The sequence below is a fragment of the Lepidochelys kempii genome, chromosome 2 (genome assembly GCF_965140265.1).
Source record: "Lepidochelys kempii isolate rLepKem1 chromosome 2, rLepKem1.hap2, whole genome shotgun sequence".
In the NCBI taxonomy this organism is placed as follows: Eukaryota; Metazoa; Chordata; order Testudines; family Cheloniidae; genus Lepidochelys; species Lepidochelys kempii.
The window spans coordinates 63,277,652-63,300,205 of record NC_133257.1 but is presented as its reverse complement, the minus strand read 5'-3'; the positions used below and the strand labels follow the sequence as shown (position 1 = coordinate 63,300,205).

General features: G+C 37.8%; 1 protein-coding gene across 2 annotated transcripts in view; it reads right to left on the bottom strand.

The window, feature by feature from the left end:
• The window catches only part of CYP7B1 (cytochrome P450 family 7 subfamily B member 1), a 193,591-nt gene that overhangs the window by 18,215 nt on the left and 152,822 nt on the right, over window positions 1-22,554 (bottom strand). For both annotated transcript variants that reach the window (XM_073331022.1, XM_073331023.1), the window contains one exon: window positions 6,850-6,986. In XM_073331022.1, the coding sequence (XP_073187123.1) occupies window positions 6,850-6,986 (137 nt within the window). The remainder of the gene's footprint in view (window positions 1-6,849; window positions 6,987-22,554) is intronic.

Genomic DNA, 22,554 nt, shown 5'->3' with positions numbered 1-22,554 from the left:
CATATACAGATAAGTACTTTTGTGATCCTACTACTAATATTCAATGTTAATTTAAGCCATTCCCCCCAGTGTTTCAAGTGATAAGCACATAGAAAGCCTCAAAGGTTACTTGTAAAAAAGAGAGAGAGAGAGAGAGAGATTACAATTGTTTTTTTAAAAAGTCAGAGACTTTATTTTTGTAGTAGACTAAAATGAGGGAGGTCAAGCGTAGAACGAACTATTGTTTGAACAGTAGAGGGCGACATAATCATGGTACTTTGCAGTCATCTGAATCATTTACTAATTTGGCATAACTCATGAAAAATACAATATAGCTTTATTATGCTTTTCAAAAGCACTTTGAAAACTATACATCTTTAGATATCTTTTAATGGCAAAAAGTGAACAAATAGTTCCATCTGAAAGGGCAATATATCAATAGCTTGAGGGGGGTGAAGTGGAAAATATGCTAACATATCAGCATGCTGCTTTTCTTCAAGCAGAAGAGATTAAATTAGGTGGATCAGGTTAGTCCTAACAACCAAGGCTACAATTTTACAATGAGCGCTGCACACCTTCCAGCATACACTTGGTCCTGCCTCAGTGTAGCGGGCTGAACTAGATGGCTTCTGAACTAGATAACCTACATTTCTATGATTCTATAAAGCCCACTGAAATCAATGGGGGTTACCATGAATGAGCACAGGGGACCATCTACATGAAGGTCCATTGTAGGATCAGGGCCCGTGAGGTTTCCCATTGCCCAAAGAAAACATGACAAGTAAAATACTTTTTCAGTCTTGTTTTCTTCTTCATGTTTTCCTGACTTTTTAAAATTTAACAGGATGATGCAGCTTTATTATAGTATCAACAAATTATAACCTTGTGGTTTATTTTAAAAAATAGTTTGCTGTGCAATATACCATCGTTTTAAAACAATGGAAAAGTATTTTGGAGAGTATGCTATCCTATCTTGATTTTAAACTAATCCCAAAGAAAGAGAACCCATTATTATCGTATCAGAATGCACTAACAACATACTGTATCACACTTTCTTACATTCATAATCAAAAGAGATAGTGCTGAATTGATAGCAACATTAGAGAGAGAATTCACATCATTTTTACTTCCTTTAAAAATATTCCATTTATTTTTCTGTGTGAGATGGTTTTAGGGTTAATTTTGTAGCTTCTTTCCCCCAAGGTCAATTACTAGTGAAGAGTAATTCAAACTGCTGATCATTTGTCAGGTATCAAAAGAAATAATGCCCCCAAAATAAATTAATTCTGAATTTACTATAGCTGGGCCCATGCTAAGTTTAAATTTACAGTAAAGGTTTGTGAGTCTTAACTTGTGCATACATTAGAAAAAAAGGTACTCATTATAATGTACATATATTCAGTGAAATATCCACACTATAAAAGAAGAAAAGGAACAATCCTTCCAAGATTTGAGGCCTAATTCTGCCCTGCTGAATGGGTAAAACTCCTTTTGACTTTAATGGGAGCTGCACATGTGTAACTGAGGACAGAATTTGGCTCTGCGTACGTAAAGTAGCCACTATTGAAAAGTCAGCAATTACCCCTCGGTAACATATAGTGGTATGTGAGATTCCATAGTTATTTCCTGTTCTGACTGTGGATACATATACCATGGTGTGGTAATTATGAGTACATATTGGATTTCTACATTCCTGTTGAAATCAATGGGGTTGCACAAAACACATATCAACGCAGAATTCCATCCAAGGTCTTTGTCAAAGAAACACTTTTGAGTGTTTTTAAGTTACTCTTTGTTTGTTTTACTATAATGTAATTCACTAATTAAACAATGCGGCATTGGGGTCTTAGAGTTACTACCTTTCTTTTTCTAAAAATAATCATGGCAGGCTAGTGGCAGTGTCAGGAGCAGAAATGAGGTTTCCTGACCGTGCTCAAGTCACTAGATAAGAGGTCTCCCTTACTAGACTGCAGGACGTGAATGTATTTTCAAACTCAGAATAAGCGCTTCTTTAACCTTGTAACTCCAGGATACCCAAGATCTTTGTTGGAGATCTGAGTGTTGCCAACCTTCAGCACTCTCCCCAGTCCAGCTCTTATACCTTTTCTCTTCAAGGCCCTTTACTGAGGCCACCATCTTTCTGATCAAGGGCTGGAAATAAAAACCTTTGGTGTGATTTTTAATAAGTATACTGGAGCGCTATTAACCCTAAAGAAGGTAGCTAGCTTTCCAACTTTGAGTTTACAGGGTAAACAATTTTAAGTTAAGATTTTTTAATTAATATTAATTTAAACCATCTGTGCACCATCTGCTTATATCACATGCAAAATACAAGTTTCTTTGTGATCTTTAATCAGACATTTAACAAATGCACATCAATTCTGATATTTTTTTTAAAATAAGCAACATGATTCTAAGCAAATGATTCTTCAAGTAAACAACATCATTTTAATAAATAATCTTAAAACAATGTTTATTCAATGTTAGTGTAATTACAAACTTTTAGAAAGAAAAGACTTCACTCAGAATTTTCTATGATTAAGGGTGTGCCACAGATGAACATTTCTATTAGTCTTATTTTCCAGCTGATAAAAAAGTGCCAAAATATAATTCAGTTTTTGAGAAGTCAAATTCAGCTTCCAGGCCACGTCACTGCCAAAAAGTCAACAAAGTATAGAAATATATGACACAAGAACTCTGTTACCGTATTTACAAAATTCTAATGAGGGATGTTTAACCCATACATAGAGAAGGCAAAAATTGCTGGTTTTTTTAAAAAAATGTGCAAATTGTTAAGGTACCTCCAATAAAGACCAAAACCTATAGGTCACTAGTTGTGGTTATAAAACGGTTGAAGTGTTACTAGCAACTGGAACCTTTAGTGATTTCTGTCCTACTTGCAAATAGAAGAACTACATAGCTATACCTGTTTAACAGTGTATTCATATTTGTGTACAGTGTTGTGGCTGTGTTGGTCCCAGGATATTCGAGACACAAAGTGGGTGAAGTAATATCTTAAACTGGACCAACTTCTGTAAAAAGATATTACCTCACCCACTTTGTGTCTGTAACATATTGTCAATTATCTGGTATAATAATGTAAAAATATCTCCTCTATCTACATAGAACCCCTCAGCAGCATTTTGGGATCTAAAACCAATCAACAAACTTCACTGATTTCAACTAAGTTGTAAATACTATTAGGATTATAAACTTTTTTTTTTGCATGGGCTAATTAAGCATCTCTCGCTCTCTTTTTTTATAAAAAAATTAAATCATTTTATTTCCCACATTGGGCTCTGTTTTCCCTTCTACAGAGTAGTGTCCACATACTGGTTGTAACAGGCACTAACAAATGCAGGTCTTCCTACATTTTTGAGTCATTATTCAGCACTTTAATAGGCCCCCAAATGCCCTCCCACTTCAGTTACCCTCAGGAGCTACCTCTCACAAGTGAACCCATGCCATCAACAAAGAAACCAAAATTTTGGTGCTCACCACAGCTTCCATCTGACTAGCTGTAGGAGCCAATTCCCAAATCTGCTAAAAAGTGCAGGATAACAGACCACAAGCTCTCCAAAGTAGTGGCTTTAAATATTAAATCCATTTATACAGAATCCACTGTAACAATTTAAAAGTCCTTTGTAGCTGTTCAGCAATGTCTGTGGACACTAAAATCCTTTTTCACAACCATTTGAGAAGACGTGTCTGTACAGGAAAGTTATGCGCAAATTCCTCCTAGCTTAGTAAACTGAGTAAACTCTTCTATTTAATAGCATAAAAACAAGTAAAAATAGCTGAATATTTAACTTGTTCCTGTAAAAGCCTTCAGATTCCTTATCCATCTGTGGACATGTCTGTTATTCTCTTCCCAATCCTTCAGCTTTTATTACAGCCACTACTGAGAATGTCTAAGATATCTCCGTTCAGCTTACACAGTCTCCTCAGAACAAAAGACTGATGTAGAAGATATGAAAATTGTCAACTGCTGGTGAATCCTAGCACATAAATCAGTATTTGTATGATAGTTAAGAAATTATTATAATAATGCACTCTGGGCCCTTTTTAATGCTAATTATGAATGACAAGCACTTCATATGATAAATAATGATGTAAGTTATTAAAATAATGTTTGCAACGGACTTCAGTGCTTAAATAGGTAAGATAAATTACTTTTCTTCTATTTTTGGATTGAAAAGTTTTTAATGGTATATATGTATATAAATTTTTTAAAATGTACTAGGAGCGCTTTTGAAGAAGCTAAACGTACTCAGTATAATATCTATAAGATGTAGATTATCTTCTTTAAAATTGAGATTGGTTAGTCAAAAATATACTACTACAACATCCAGTATGGTTCCTAATCACATATCAGTAAAAGTAAACAAAAAGTCTTATCATGAAAAACAACTGAAAGACTTTTCAAGGGTCTTCAAGTTTTTACCTAGCTGGCTGTCTATTTGTTCTTGATCCTTATCAAGTAAAACGGTTGGGTTTAGAAGTACTATCATATAGAAACAACTCTTCTTTTAAAAAAAAAAGACTATCACATTTACGTAATCGTCCTCTTATTAGGAAGATTTTGCTGAACTGTTGACAATGATGTACAGTAGTGCTTCGCCGGTATGACGTTTGGGGAAAACGATTCTGCTGCACCACCACACAAAACCAATTAGAGAACTATTTTCTGCGACAGGTCAGGAATTTACATTGTTTCTCAGAGAAAGATGTGCTTTTTAATTTCTTTATTAAGATGACATCCATGTCCCTTGCGACTTTTCGGAATGACAATCATTTGCTCATCACATGGGAAAGTACAATCAGTGAAATCGCATTACCGGTACGGGGCAATGCCAGAAACTCCAAGCATCGTTCCACATTTTCCAAATGAACTACTTTGAGAATTGATAATTAGAACAATATATATTGATAGAATTTTTTGACAAGACCTTTATTCACCCACCAAGGGGGTAAAGTAATGATAGTACATATAAAACAGGGGAAGTTCTGTTTGCTGCACACACAAACATCATCTTTGTCAAATCACTAAAACATCATGAAATCCAGTGTGTCTTGGTATCTAAGGTTATGATATGAAGTACTAACTAAGCTTTAAATAAAAGAACCAAACCAGACGAAACAAAGCAAAAACAAACAAGAGGGTTTGCTACTATTTTTCTTTAGTGAACTCTCAGAATTCAATGTTTTCAATACAGAATTATAGAAAGTGACGTTAAAGTAATATCACGGATGTAACATAAATTCACAAAACTTGGGATATTCCAAAGTAAGGACAAATTTAGTTGTGTAACTCACTCTATTTGCTTCACTATTTTAAGCACATATTGCATTAATCAATGAATCCCTCTGTACAATATCTAGGGATGAGAAAATGGATTAAAGGCAGAATTTTTACCATCACACTGAGATGGGATTTGTTAATTTAAATCTCAATCACAAATTACTTTAACAAATTAAATCACTAACCCTTTTCTTATATTGAAATATGAAAAAGGGAGAGAGAAAGAAATGTTCCATTGACACACAAGTTCTGAAGTGTAACTCTACCCAATTTTATTAGTATATTCATTAGGGCTGTCTTGCTTTGAGTTATTATTATTATTAATTTGCATTCAGAAGGAGCCAATATTTTATAGACTATGAAAGTATATGAACAATAGTAAAGACTGTATTTTACCAAAAGTAGTTTCTGTGCATGTGCTGTAGTCACTTTATAAATGAAAGAACTTCTTTTAAGTTTCAAAACAGCAAAGGAATGAATTAAGATAACAAAACTTGCAGCTTGTAAAATTGCACATCTAAAAATTAAGCAATTTTTGGTTACACGGAGAAAGAGTTTCAAAGATGCGCATCCTGTTTGTAAACTGATAACTTGAAACTGGTTGAAAAATGGTTTGTTTTTTTATTTAAAAATTTAAATATCTAAAAATAAAACCTTTCCCTGCTGCTGGGACATTATAGAGCAGACTTCATTAAGTTCACATTTTGTTCTGAAACTCCCTAAAAATATGGGAATGGTAGAAAAAATGAGAGTGCCTCCACTATACCAGTGTTAATTCATGCTACTGTAAAACTGTTAATTTGAACTAGGATCACAAAAGTTAGAGAAGAAAAAGACCCATTAAATAACTGAGTCTATCTACCTACACATTTTAAAAGATATAAAGAAAGCATTAGGGGCCATCCTACATTCCTATACCCCAAAGTTTACAAATGAAATCAAGGTGATTTTTTTGAATGTAAACCAGTGCAAGATTAGGCATAAAATTAAGAAAATATAAAGTGCTGAAGTTACTGTATTTCAGATCATTATCTCAGACTCTATTATTATGCTATTGTCAGGACGTATGGTTAGGCAGGAAATTTCCATGTTCTAATCCTGATTGTATCAATGAGTCAATGTATCACTCACTTCCTAGTGCTCATGTCAACCCAGATGTAGAAGTGGGTAAAAAATATATTCTGTACAATTTTTTATGAGTGTTTTCTAAATTTGATCTAATGTTTTCCTATGCAGTGTTAAGATTACATTAGTTCTCACTTCTATAGAAAACACAATCTATAGTAAATATTCTATCTACCTATATTATATGTGCTGGCATAACATGTGTGCATATACTAACTCACTGTGTGTGTGTGTATGTATACACACACACAATTATAGTTGTGATTATATATAATACACATTAAAGTATTTCATTTCCAAAGTAATTTTCATTGGTCATATGGCTCTAAAACTTAGAACTGTAATAAGTACAGATAAAGGCTTTTCAATAAATAAAATATAAAAATGTTAATAATTAATTTAATTGACACAAAAGTCAAGAGAAATAGTAAAATGCTTCTCACCAACAACGTATACAGTGAAAACGTCTCCGAATTTTCGTTGCTGAGATACCAAGAATTTGAAAACATCTTTCCTAAAAGTTAAGGCCTTCCCAATGAAAGGAATCCAACCATTTATTAATGGGGGTTCTCCGGTCCTCCTGTTAAAAACATTAGAGAAAAGGGTATTAACTTTGGCATGATAGCAACTCATATACACTTGATTACATACACTATATATATATATATATACACACACACACACACACACACACACTCTCAATATAAAATGTACTGTAGAGAAAGTTCTTCATATATGTTGGCAGGTTAAATCTAATCACACCTCTGTGCACAAAAGGCTTACTGTAGCGATTATGAGAAATAAGACAGAAATTGAGGTGCTTTTACTACACAGCACAATGTCTTCCTATCAATCTCATAACGTTATATATGATTCTATGGAAATCTACATTCTATAGAAAATCCTTAGATATGTGGTAATGAAAGTGTCATAGCAAAAGCGCTCTCACACAGTATTTTGCATGTCAATGTAAACTATATCAGAAGGCAATTATGATGGATTTAAGTAATTAGGAGGCTGACAGACCATAGAAAAAGGTAGCCGTATAGATTTTTTATACTCTACCTATACCCCAAAATGCTATAATTCTAACTAAGCATTTTAAAAAATCAGAATAATAATGACCAAATTCTTAACACAGTTTTTAGTATGTGTCTCTCTACAGTTCTTCTTCTACCTGTAAGACAGACATTTATGTGAATGGTTTATAACTGCTTTTCCATATAATTATATATGCCAACTTATGAGAAGCATACACTGCGTATCGCTTATATTTTAACAATAGTAGAGTGACATTTTAAGTTATTATTTTTTTCCTTTTTTAATGCTGACCTACCATCCTATTCATAACAGCATGTTTCCTCCCTTAGTACTGATATTTAGTTGCCTGAATATGACTTGAGCACAAAAAGCAAGTCTGTTTTAGAAAGGATTAAAACAAATATTCACGAACAACTGATTCTACAACCCATCTGTGAAGGTGACTTATACTACATGCAGAACAACTCATTCTGATTAATCACAAGATATTTACTAGCTTGAATCTCATCAAAGATCAAGGGATCACAAGCTTTACTACTGTCATACACAGCATGGATTTTTGTGTAGCGGGGTTAACCCAATCATAGTCTCCTATTTTTCCATAAACTGTTATAACAGAAATTAAAAAAACCCACATACTTGTGCCATATCAATATTTAGCTCTTTAAAAAAATTAAAACCTCGTTTTGATGAATGCATATGAATGAAATAAGCCATATGACTTGATCTCTTCCTACATTTTATACTAACGGAACACAAGCTTGGGATAATATTTTTTTCCTTTCACAAGTGCTGTACTACAATTGGAAATATTTTTTGTAGCCTAAAAATATGCATCAGATATTATGACTTTTTTGGTGTGTGCGTGTGTGCGCGCACGGGGTATTTCTCTTTTATACTTTACTTAACCAACAAACGTATCATACAACCTCTAGTGGCCAGTACCAGCATTATTTGTTCAAGTGGCACAAAAATGGCCATGGACCAAAGAAAACTTTGTAATGGTTAATTCTATTTAAAATGAAAACAGGAAAAGAACTAATCTGAGATTAGACAGAGGGCTCACCAAACCTGGAACTATGACATCTTACACCATACCCTCAATTATCCTCTCAAAGCTTGTAAGGAATCTGGATGGTTTACCAATTTTTTTTTCCAGGCTATTAAGTCCCAGCAATAGCCTGCTTTCACTTCCTGGGGTGGACACTACACCGCACAAGTAACATTGTGACAAATATTTAGATAGGCTTTTTGTCATATTTTAATTTAATGCATCTAATTTCACCCTCCATGCTCTGTCATTCGGTCAAAAGCTGTATTCCTCACAAGGTTTCCGCGGGGTAAAAAAGATGCTGCTCAGAAATCCAGGGGAAAATTAACTTAATGCTCCAAGTCTGTGGGATCACATCAGGGAGACATTTTGCTATCACAAAGACGTGAGGGTCATCGTTTGCTTCAGACATGTTTAGCTCAGCAGCAATAAGCTTAACACTGTTAAACACCATGTCAAGGCTATGCGTATTTCAAAGGAAAATATAACGTTAGTTCAACTTATGACCCATAGTAGACTGATAACAGAAATGTGTCTTCATTTTTACCTTTACTTCTCTTAGGAAGATGGAGGTCACCTTAATGACTTATAGATGTCTGCTGACATATAGCAAAGGGAATAGAGAACACTATATATATATATTTTATAAGCTCCCAAAATATAATGCTTCGCTGCACAAACTTTTAAGCAGTATAATACACCTGATTTGGGCCTGCTAAGCCATTCTCATCTGTAATAAAGATTTCAGGTATATATCTGACAGTACATATTGACTAGAAATGATAGGTTGGTTTTAAACTATTTGAAAGAGCCATAATACAAGCCTCTAGAAACATTTAATATTTGTTTAATTATTTCTTTCAACTCCTAATTCATAATTCACTTTTTGCAGCCTTTACAAAATATTACAAAAGCCAAAGTTAGGTTGTCCCAAATGGGCTGTTAATATACGTATATAAGAAATAAAAATGTTTTTTAAGCATTTTCTTCTTAGCATTGAGAGAATAAAAATATTGCTCTGACTTTTTAAAAAAACAAAACAAAAAATTCAAATCTGAACTGTTTAGTTTGCAGTTTATCAGTAAAACCAAGTTTGTATTCAAGATATCAGAGCTACTTACTAGCATTGATGTGATTTCTGTGTTACAGTGCACAAGGCAAGTCAGATCTAGCCTAACTGTTATAATGGTTTAATTCAGTCAACATAATTTGTAATTTATAGTATTCTCAGGCCTTTTCAACAGTCCTATTACAGCTTTAAGGGCTCATTCTGCTTGTGTCTATAATTCGACAGACTAGTTAAGATGGGCAGTGAAAACCATGATATTAGTACTATCAACAATTATTAAATGGAGAGGAAATTTAAAACAGCATTATGCAAAGGCATTTAGCTATCATATACTGTTTGTAAATAGCAAACACAGATTATAAAAACTGCATTTTTTATCATCTGAAAGCCAACACTGTTCCCCATTACCAGGTTACAAGATTTTTATTGCATCTATTCAATGCAAGGAGCAAAGTTTTGGAATTTGTTGATTGTCTTTTAAGAGTTTTTTTCCCTTTGGTCACCCAAAAATCAAATCACTGAATGAGCTGTGATTATTTAACTACTAAGACAACATATTATTTTAAAAATATGAAGATCACACCTATGTCACAGTCATGGTCACCAGCAGAGAGTCTCTAAAACAGAGGACGACAGTGGACTTGAAAAGCAAATGATGTGAAGTACAGCTAAATATCAATAAAAATACAAATTAATTTTTTAAAAATTGAAAGTGCCAAGTCCTCAAAATACTTTTTTTTTTGGCGGTTAATATAACTGAATAATTTGGGAAATCAAATTTGGGACACCGTTCATTATATTTTGTGGATGTAAACATACTGTTTTTTCACTGAAAAAGAAAAAAGATCCCAAAGTTCGCAAGTATCATTATTATATATTGCCAGTAGATATCTGCAGTACAAAAGCTATTTTTTCCCCATATAAAAATATTTAAGGCTATTCTTTTTTTAGTTACACTGGTGTAACTTCATCAAAGTCTACAGGGTAGTCTGGCTATAACTGAGAGAAGAATTTTGCCATTTCAGGAGTTATTTGTTTTCTAAAAGACAGCAAATGCCTATAATTCATCTCCAATTTATGCAAAAGCCAATAGTGTATCTATTGGTATAGCAGATGAACAGGTTAATTCTTCTCTTTGCACATAATAAATCATAAGTGCGTTAACACTCATAGTTGTATTTCATGAACATAAACCTTCTGTTTAATAATATGTGTTTACAACCAGAATCAGACATATAGTAATCTCTTGCCTGGGATAAACATTAATCCAGATCTGTCTAGAAAAATTATACAATTCATTACCATAAGTAATCTCTATTGTGCCCTGTATTTAACCTTCATCTTTTTTCCTGTCCTATAATCTTGCAAATCCACTGGTGGTGTGCGATTGGCATCTGGTGTTAGCACAAACTTTGTTGCACAAAGAAAACTGAAAAAGCCCCACATGAAAGTGTCACTCTGCCGGATACCAGTGATTCAGCTGAATACTTCCAACCAACTTTCATTGAAGTTGCTGATAAAGGTCTAATAAATATTGCTTGTCATGAAGAAGGACCTTTTCACTTTACAAAACATCACTGCCAAAAATTTAAAGCTACTGATTTCAAGCTTGATTTGCTTTCTTGGTGGAGAAGTTAATTCCCTGCTCTAGTACTTCTCATCAAAGTATTAAATGTAACCACAAAGTAAAAAGCAAGCTATGCTGAATTTTTAGAAAAAGGCAATGTATCGGTACAGATGTAGAACAAAAGCTATTATGAACACGTCAACACAGTTTTTGGTTGTTCATAGGTTCTATCATAATATTTAAACAACAAGACATGACAGGCAGTGTGTTTCTGGGGGCCTATGAACACTTTGACTGAGATGTGAAGAATGAGGCCACAGGCTTCATCCCCTAGAAAGGTAATCCCCAGAAATGTGGTGCCTGTAGTGTCTTATTGCATTAGGAAAAAGAGAACACAGGACATTTAGGACAGTGTGAGGCTAGCAAGTCGATGTATTTTAACTGACTCCTCTTTTGATTTAGTAGTTATAGAATCCTACCATATTCATGTCTGGATACCATAGTGTTAGGTACTCTATATGTAAATGGATAGAGAGAATATTATTTTCTTCTAATTATTTGTTCAAACTTCTCAAAAGTGTCTATAACACCAGCAGTTATTTTTCTGACTTCCAGTGATGGCTTTATTTCACATAAGAAATTACAGAAAGAATTGCCGTGCTGTAACAGATATCTGGTACATCTAGTTTGGTAACCTTATTCTAACTAGGGATGATACTTGAGGTTTTAGAAAAAGGCAAAACTAACAACAACAGCAGCTAAACCCCAAGCCAACCTGTAATGCACGTGTCCAACTGCACCATGACAAACATTTGACTCCCATAGGCACTCAGGATACTTGCTACCTGAAGTGACTGGTATAAATACAAGATGCATAAAGATAAGACTTTGCTCTGAAGCATGAGTTTTGATTCTTTTTATAACACTGATATAGCATGCAAAAACACAAATGTTCTTAATGCTCATAAAATTATCCATTCCTTTAAAATATCCTATTAAATTATTTACCTTGACAATTTCCTGTAGCCATGAATTTCCCATGCTAAACCGATACTGTATTAAAAATGATTCCCTGAGAAACTAGTATGGGAATATGCAACTATCACAGTTTCAGGGTAACTGCACCTGTATTTCCTCCTCTGTGGTCCCTTGAGGGCACTCACTTAAAAGCTTCCAGCTCCCAGCCATCACCTCTCCTGGTAGGAGACCAACATCTCACTCACTTCTGACTGGGGGCTTTAAGGCTGTAAAGCTTCGTAATCCATACCGTATTGTTCCCAGCAAGCCAGTCTGCCTAAAAGGCCAGCGTCTGTGCTTTGTTTTCTCTCAGAGGGCTATAACCAGTGTATTGCCAGCAGTTACAAGTTACCACAGAGCTCTTTCTAAGCAAGCACCTTTATTTTGAAGGTAAAAGCATCACTGAGAAAGCATATAAAACAATAAAAGAACCTGCACACATGCTAAAAAGCTTAGCAGAGGTCACCCCTAACTCCACCCTAGGGTTCTGCTAGGTGTCTGTCCTTCAAATCCCTCAACTGGGTTTTCCCTGTGGTTACAAGTTCACATCAGTCTTTAGATCAGGAACCAGTATGAAGGTCCCGAGTCAGTTTAAATGCAGGCTATTTATCCAAAAGTCCTTTCTTTGTATGTTGATCTCCAGAGAATCCAGTTTGAAACAGAATATGCAAGCCTTCTCTGGAGGTAGTACCTCTCTGGAGATGTTATAACCCGAGTGATTTGCTTTAATCATTCTCTTAAAAATTGCTGGAGGAGCTGTGGTAACTTTCCTCATATGAAGTACATCCCTGGCCCACAATGTTACATTAGCATATCAGACACTTAATACAATATAGTCTTCCCAAGATATTTCAGGAAGTTGCCCTGTCACAGCAACCTTTACTTTGAATCATCAGCTCACATACATCCTAGGGTGGTGATAACCACATGTTGTTTCTGTCTAATGATTATATGGCTTATGTGAAGTGAAATGATTGCAACAGTTCATTTCTTAGTGGTCAGATATGGCAACCACTCAACTTTCTCATCCATAGACGTCTTCCCTCCAGAACAGGTTGAGGCATAATGGTAAGGCAGTTTGTGGAAGGTTGCACTGTTTCTGCCTATTCTGTACTTGGGTGTCTAGATGTGGGGATTTCATTTTTCACCGTCGTCAACTTTCCTGCTTCCATTAGCACTAATTGCACTTTAAAAAAACCCCACACACGTGAAAAGAAAAATGAAATCCTCAGCTGTCCCCAGTACTGGCAGAGGTCCTGCATCTAGCATGTGGTGTTTCTAGCACTTACAGTCTTCATCTCGTTTACCGGAACACTTGAGTGATGTGTCTGTCTCTGCACTGCACTCCCTCTTGATACTAGACAAAGGAATGCTACTCCAGGGAATTCTAAAATTCTAGGTATACATAAGGCTACATAAGGTCACAGGCTTCTGTGAATTTTTGTTTATTGCCCATGACCTGTCCAGGACTTTTACTAAAAATATCCATGACAAAATCTTAGCCTTAGCTATACAACAAGTACAATACCCATTTCAATCCAAGAGTCAATAAGCAGACACAGGAATGAGAAGTGAACAGACCCTTATGGTTCACGAAATGGAGGATGGTTTATATAGGCTCAAAGAAAATTTTATAGCAGTAGATTACAGAGTTGGTTGGAAAAATGTTTCTTTCTTCAGTGGAAAATGTTGACAAAATGAAAAAAAAATCCATTTCATTGAAATTTTCCATGGAAAATATTGGACATTTCGTCAAAAACTGAAAATTTTCAGCTAAAGCATTTTAGGGTTTTTTTTTGACACCAAGACAAAATTTCCCATGGAAAGCCGAATCGTTCTGGAAAAAATGGTTTTGCCTCAATTTTCTGTTGAAAAACAAACAGTTTTAATGGAAATTTCTCTAACAGCCCTAGTAGATGTATCTACCTAATAGCACTTAGAAATTATAGTCATTGGTACTCCTGATTCAGTCACTGCTAGCTAAGAAAGAATTTGACATTGTACATACAGGGCCAGATCCTCTGTGGGAGTAAATTGATATAGCTCTATTGACTGAAATGGAGTTACACCAGTTGAGAATCTTTCCCCCAGTACTTTGTAAGTTGCAGAAGTATTAATTGGTGGAGGAATTCATCATAATAGCTTCCTTACTCATTTTCTCCACAGATTACTTTTCTTTCCTAATAACCCAACAGGTAATTCCAAAATATGAAGGAAACTTCAGGACCCAGCAATCCAACCGTAAGCTCCCAAAACACCATCTCTCTCTCCTTTAAGAACTCCTCAGGTATTATATAACCAGCTGGGTAGAGAGAAATAACATTATCCATATAATCCCACACTTCACCCTTCTTTCTCTTTCACATTGTCCATGAGTGAGCTGTGGAAACTGTCCATGAGTTGACTCTTTCAAATTCTGTATTTGGAATGCCCAGGTAGGACATTATCCACCTGTTTGGTGGTACCTGACCTTCCAGGCAAACAGCACCATGGGAAAGTCATTTTGGCAGCTTTAAAAAAAACAACAACATAGCACTGCCAAAAACCTCTTGGCTTAGCCTCATTGATAGCTGAAGATACCCATAATGATTCTGCAGAGTTTACAAAAAGTTCCATAACAGCTGGCAAGGGTAGATTAGACTGTAGCAAAAATCAAATTTGAGTGATATTAAATACTACATAAGAATTTAGCTTTAGTGCTGTTGATGGGCCCAACCCTGTAAAATGTTGCACACACTCCGTGGAGTAGGAATATTTGTTCATAAAAATCAAGACTAATTTAGTGTAAGATTTTATGGATGATAAATGAGATAATACAGTAACTTAATTAGAAAAGTTTTGGTAATGGAAATGTAAAGATAAATGTTCCCAGCATATACTTGAAAATATACATTATGTCGCTGGGTAGCATAAACCAATGATATCATATAAAGCAGAAGCAAAGGTCCAAGAATCAATCTCTGGAAGACTTTAGAAGATTGTTTGTTAGTATGCTGTTACGTAGCTGCAGACAAACAAACAAACCAAAAACCGAACCAACCAACCAAAATCAAAGAAGTCAGCCCAAAATCTCCATTTGTGTTCAAAATGTAAAGTTATTTCATAAAAGCACAGGGGAAAAAAAAAACAGTTCAGACTCAAGCAAACACTGGATTTGATCTAAAACCTATTGAAGTCAATGGTCTTGGAATCAGATTCACAGTCCTTAAAATGCTGCAGCCTAAATGAGCCTCAAAACAGTAATTCTTGGCAATATTAAAATTTTAAGTAACTCATTAAATACATCTCAAGTTATTGTTTTCTGTGAATGTATTTCTGGTCATTATAGTCCTGATTTTGCAAAGTGAATCCAACTGACATTAATGCAACTCCAGGTGAGTGTACATTTTAGTAAGGTTTTTGACAAAGTCCCATTGGAGTGGAGAGTATGCTTATAAAATTTGCAGATGACAGCAAGCTGGGAGGGGTTGTAAGCACTTTGGATGACAGAATTAGAATTCAAAAGGACCTTGACAAATCAGAGAATTGATCTGATATCAACAAGATGAAATTTCAACAAGGACAAGAGCAAAGTACTTAATTTAGGAAGGAAAAATCAAATGTACAACTACAGAAGAGGGAATAACTGGCTAGGTGGGAGCCCTGATGAAGAAGACCTGGAGTTTATAGTAGATCACAAATTACATATAAGTCAACTATCTGATGCAATTGCAAAAAAGCTAATATCTGTGAGGTAAACCCACAGCCAAACCATGGCTGCTTGCCCAGCTGACTCTCCAACAGAGGCCATCTACCATAACAGCAGGAGGAACCTAGACTGGAGGAAGGAGGGTGGTCTGTGACTGTGGGGCTTATTTCTGATCCTTCCTCAAGTCACGTCTCTGGGAAGAGATCTTCTGGGCTGTGTCCACTGCCTTCCTGGACACCTTCGAGGAGCAGTGCGCGCTGTCCGGGCTTCTCAGTGTCCCCATCTTCCCCCTCTGGATCCCTGATTTTATCCCCGTCACCTTCACTCTCATCCCTTGTCAAGGTTCCTCCCCCACTCTGAACTCTAGGGTACAGATGTGGGGACCTGCATGAAAAACCTCCTAAGCTTATCTTTACCAGCTTAGGTCAAAACTTCCCCAAGGTACAAAATATTCCACCCGTTGTCCTTGGACTGGCCGCTACCACCACCAAACTAATACTGGTTACTGGGGAAGAGCTGTTTGGACGCGTCCTTCCCCCCAAAATACTTCCCAAAACCTTGCACCCCACTTCCTGGACAAGGTTTGGTAAAAAGCCTCACCAATTTGCCTAGGTGACTACAGACCCAGACCCTTGGATCTTAAGAACAATGAACAATCCTCCCAACACTTGCACCCCCCCTTTCCTGGGAAATGTTGGATAAAAAGCCTCACCAATTTGCATAGGTGACCACAGACCCAAACCCTTGGATCTGAGAACAATGAAAAAGCATTCAGTTTTTTACAAGACGACTTTTAATAAAAAATAGAAGTAAATAGAAATAAAGAAATCCCCCCTGTAAAATCAGGATGGTAGATATCTTACAGGGTAATTAGATTCCAAAACATAGAGAACCCCTCTAGGCAAAACCTTAAGTTACAAAAAAGATACACAGACAGGAATAGTTATTCTATTCAGCACAATTCTTTTCTCAGCCATTTAAAGAAATCATAATCTAACACATACCTAGCTAGATTACTTACTAAAAGTTCTAAGACTCCATTCCTGGTCTATCCCTGGCAAAGACCAGCATATAGACAGACACACAGACCCTTTGTTTCTCTCCCTCCTCCCAGCTTTTGAAAGTATCTTGTCTCCTCATTGGTCATTTTGGTCAGGTGCCAGCAAGGTTACCTTTAGCTTCTTAACCCTTTACAGGTGAGAGGAGCTTTCCCCTGGCCAGGAGGGATTTCAAAGGGGTTTACCCTTCCCTTTATATTTATGACATCCCTATTTTTCATCTGTTGTCCCCTGTGATTAGTTGACGCCTGGGTCCAGTGGCCCCCCTCTTATGCTATAGGAGAGGGCTTTTAATAGTGGGACGGCCAACACCTGCCCATCCCCAAACCCTCAAAAGGTGCCCTTCCAACAAAGCTGTGGTGAGCCACCACTCAAGCATGCAGCAAGAGCCCAGCTGCACTAACTTATCCTTGCCACAGAGCCTGCAGTGACTTACCCTTCAGCCTTGTGGCAGCAGCCTATCCTGGAGCAGACAATAGGTCAGATGACCTATTTCTCCAACGCTGCCACAGCTGCAGATCAGTCTGTGCAACAGGACGATCAGGTCAGGAATCGTCCTGAAGCCTCGCGGTGTATCAGGCTCTTGAAACACCCGGCCTACACAGTTCCTGCCCCAGCGTTGCTTGAGCCCTGTTCCAGTCTTGTTCTTGCCCTACTCTGAGCTTGCTCTAGCCCTGTTGCTGACCTGTTACAACCTTGCCTCCGCCTCCTGACCCTTGCTGGACCCTCAGGCTCTTTCTGATTAAGGGGAAAATTTGCTTATGAGGCTTTGAGTCTATTAGGAGATTGATTTTGCACTGGTAATGTGGTTTGGCTGTACAAGCATGCAAAATTAGCAGCTTTTCGGACTCAGAAACTCAGTTCACTATAGGAAATCTAAGTAAAAATGATGAGGAACAGAATACATATAAAACAAATATAGAGATGACTGTTAATTGCTTTGTTGACCCAGACACCATGGAGGAAACTGGTGCCAGTTAGGCCTGTAATACAATTTCCTCTGATTTATTCTCAGCACCCTGCCTTAACACTATGTTGTTTGCATACCAGTGCCAAAGTGAAGTACCACAGGCAACTTTGATTTCTATGGGATGAATCTTTAGTTGAAATCAGTGGAAGCATGACAATCTACACCATCTGATGATCTGCCCTTACATCTCTAGCCCAATAGCACTGCAAATGAACAACATTTATATTTATTAATTTTGAGTCACTTTTTCAATGGTCTTCAACTAAACATAATGACAGGTTTCAGAGTAGCAGCCATGTTAGTCTGTATTCGCAAAAAAAAAGGAGTGCTTGTGGCACCTTAGAGACTAACAAATTTATTTGAGCATAAGCTTTCGTGAGCTACAGCTCACTTCATCGGATGCATTCAGTGGAAAATACAGTGGGGAGATTTATATACACAGAGAACATGAAACAATGGGTGTTACCATACACACTGTAAGGAGAGTGATCACTTAAGGTGAGCTATTACCAGCAGGAGAGTGGCGGGGGGGGAGGGGGGGAGAGAAACCTTTTGTAGTGATAATCAAGGGGGGCCATTTCCAGCAGTTGACAAGGAAGTCTGAGGAACAGTGCGGGGGGGGAAATAAACATGGGGAAATAATTTTACTTTGTGTAATGACACATCCACTCCCAGTCTCTATTCAAGCCTAAGTTAATTGTATCCACTTTGCAAATTAATTCCAGTTCAGCAGTCTCTCATTAGAGTCTGTTTTTGAAGTTTTTTAGCTGAAGAAATGCAACTTTTAGGTCTGTAATCAAGTGACCAAAGAGATTGAAGTGTTCTCCAACTGGTTTTTGGATGTTATAATTCTTGATGTCTGATTTGGGTCCATTTATTCTTTTATGTAGAGACTGTCCAGTCTGACCAATGTACATGGCAGAGGGGCATTGCTAGCACAGGATGGCATATATCACATTGGTAGATGTGCAGGTGAACGAGCCTCTGATAGTGTGGCTGATGTGATTAGGCCCTATGATGGTGTCCCCTGATTAGATATGTGGACACAGTTGGCAACGGGCTTTGTTGCAAGGATAGGTTCCTGGGTTAGTGGTTCTGTTGCGTGGTATGTGGTTGCTGGTGAGTATTTGCTTCAGGTTGGGGGGCTGTCTGTAAGCAAGGACTGGCCTGTCTCCCAAGATCTGTGAGAGTGATGGGTCGTCCTTCAGAATAGGCTGTAGATCCTTGATGATACGTTGGAGAGGTTTTAGTTGGGGGCTGAAGGAGATGGCTAGTGGTGTTCTGTTATTTTCTTTGTTGGGCCTGTCCTGTAGTAGGTGACTTCTGGATACTCTTCGGGCTCTGTCAATCTGTTTCTTCACCTCAGCAGGTGGGTACTGTAGTTGTAAGAATGCTTGATAGAGATCTTGTAGGTGTTTGTCTCTGTCTGAGTAGTTGGAGCAAATGTGGTTGTATCGTAGAGCTTGGGTGTAGACAATGGATCGTGTGGTGTGGTCTGGATGAAAGCTGGAGGCATGTAGGTAGGAATAGTGGTCAGCAGGTTTCCTGTATAGGGTGGTGTTTGTGTGACCATCGCTTATTAGCGCCATAGTGTCCAGGAAGTGGATCTCTTGTGTGGACTGGTCCAGGCTGAGGTAGATGGTGGGATGGAAATTGTTGAAATCATGGTGGACTTCCTCAAGGGCTTCTTTTCCATGGGTCCAGATGATGAAGATGTCATCAGTGTAGTGCAAGTAGAGTAGGGGCATTAGGGGATGAGAGCTGAGGAAACGTTGTTCTAAGTCAGCCATAAAAATGTTGGCATGCTTTGGGGCCAACATTCTGGGTGGACTCCTCCTGAAGGTCGAGACAACAGACTGGACTTCTACATAGAGTGCTTCCGCCGACGTGCACGGGCGAAATTGTGGAAAAGCAGCATCACTTGCCCCATAACCTCAGCCGTGCAGAACACACTGCCATCCACAGTCTCAGAAACAACTCTGACATCATAATCAAAAAGGCTGACAAAGGAGGTGCTGTCGTCATCATGAATAGGTCGGAATATGAACAAGAGGCTGCTAGGCTTTCTACAAGCCATTATCCTCTGATCCCACTGAGGGTTACCAAAAGAAACTACGCCATTTGCTCAAGAAACTCCCTAAAAAAGCACAAGAACAATTCCGCACAGACGCACCCCTGGAACCCCGACCTGGGGCATTCTATCTGCTACCCAAGATCCATAAACCTGGAAATCCTGGACGCCCCATTATCTCAGGCATTGGCAACCTGATAGCAGGATTGTCTGGCTATGTAGACTCCCTCCTCAGGCCCTATGCTACCAGCACTCCCAGCTATCTTCGAGACACCACTGACTTCCTGAGAAAACTACAATCCATTGGTGATCTTCCTGAAAACACCATCCTGGCCACTATGGATGTAGAAGCCCTCTACACCAACATTCCACACAAAGATGGACTACAAGCCGTCAGGAACAGTATCCCCGATAATGTCACAGCAAACCTGGTGGCTGAACTTTGTGACTTTGTCCTCACCCATAACTATTTCACATTTGGGGACAATGTATACCTTCAAATCAGCGGCACTGCTCTGGGTACCCGCATGGCCCCACAGTATGCCAACATACTGGGTCGTCCTTCAGGATAGGTTGTAGATCCTTGATGATGTGCTGGAGAGGTTTTAGTTGGGGGCTAAAGGTGATGGCTAATGGTGTTCTGTTATTTTCTTTGTTGGGCCTGTCCTGTAGTAGGTGACTTCTGGGAACTCTTCTAGCTCTGTCAATCAGCTGAATTGGAATTAACTTGCAAACTGGATACAATTAACTTAGGCTTGAATAGAGACTGGGAGTGGATGGGTCATTACACAAAGTAAAACTATTTCCCCATGTTTATCCCCCTCCCCCCCGCCCCCCACACTGTTCCTCAGACGTTCTTGTCAACTGCTGGAAATGGCCCACCTTGATTATCACTACAAAAGGTTTCTCCTCTCCTCCCCTCCCCCCCCGCTCTCCTGCTGGTAATAGCTCACCTTAAGTGATCACTCTCCTTACAGTGTGTATGGTGACACCCATTGTTTCATGTTCTCTATGTATATAAATCTCCCCACTGTATTTTCCACTGAATGCATCTGATAAAGTGAGCTGTAGCTCACGAAAGCTTATGCTCAAATAAATTTGTTAGTCTCTAAGGTGCCACAAGTCCTCCTGTTCTTTTTTCAACCAAATATAAGCAAGCTATTTATGTCTTTTAAGGAGACAAACAAATAGATCTCAAAGTTTGCAATGGTCAAAAGGCTAAACTCGCCACTACTTCTGTCAGGCCAGAGACTTAGCAGAGCAATTTAAACACTGAGGCTCTAATTGGTGGGAGTTAAGCAGTAGAGGTATTTCCCTGGGTTAAAACAGCCCTTTCTGCTCTGTTACGGGAAAGAGACAGAAACACAATTTGAAAGAATAAGGAAGCAAATGCTGTCCAGCACAAACACACACCTACTCAGGTTTTTTATTCCCTTTTGCACAGGATAAAATCAACCAACCAAATACACTCAGTGAACCCTGGAAAGCACCAAAAATAACATCCTCCACCAGCAACACAATACACACATATATAATAATAAGGTTTAAAAAAGTCCAGGCCAGCCTTTCTGCCTGACAGTTCAAATTTTGATTTCCCAAATCCAATCTCTATCTTAACAAAATACTGAAGTAGATTGCAGACCAATCAATTAAGGACACTTAGAAAATGTATTTATCTATGTAGGGCCCGTTTGTGACTGGTTCTCATGTAGGATGTGTTAATGGTGGCACCTCTCCCTTAGAGCATCCATACAAAGATCTATGTGTGACCCAGGAACATGTTGGTGCCAAATGGCAGAAGGCACAGCGGATGCACAGAGTTTTACAGGTATTCCCTGGGTCAGATATATCCATAATAGTCCAAAGGGAAGCATGTGAGGTCCCTACCAAGAAAAAGTAGTTCACAGATGATCCTAATTGTTACAAGATGTCTGTATGGGAAATAGTTTAAGAGATATGTAAAATATTAGGTTCCAAAACTGTTGAAGTAAAGCTTAGAGACAAGGTGGGTGAGGTAATATCTTTTATTGGACCAACTTCTGTTGGTGCAAGAGACAAGTGAAGCTTGTCACCCGAGTCAAAGCAAGCCCCTGAACAATGAACATCCATGGATACTGGCTGTCTGCGCCAGGTGTGGGCCTGAAAACTTACAAACAAAAGGGATGCCCAAGATATGTCTCTGAAGAGGGGATCTCTTGGGGCAAGAGACAATATTCTGTAACTACATACAAAAAGAGGAGAGGGGACAAGACTTTATTCTTCACCAAGGAGACAAGCTGACAGTGTGTCTTGTCCCATGAAAAAGGTATCACAGCCTGCCTGTTTGGAAAGCACTTGTGAGCAACACTTACTGAGACATGAGTATCCTGTTCATTAAGTCTAGTCTCTAAAATGTGTTATGACTTCATGTTATATGTAACCATTTGTTTCCAATACTTCTACTTGCTATCACTCAAATCTCTATACAGTAACTCCTCGCATAATGTTGTGGTTATGGTCCTGAAAAATGCAACTTTAAGCAAAACGATGTTAAGTGAATCCAATTTCCCCATAAGCATTAATGTAAATAGGGGAGGTTAGGTTCCAGGGACATTTTTTTCACCAGACAAAAAACAT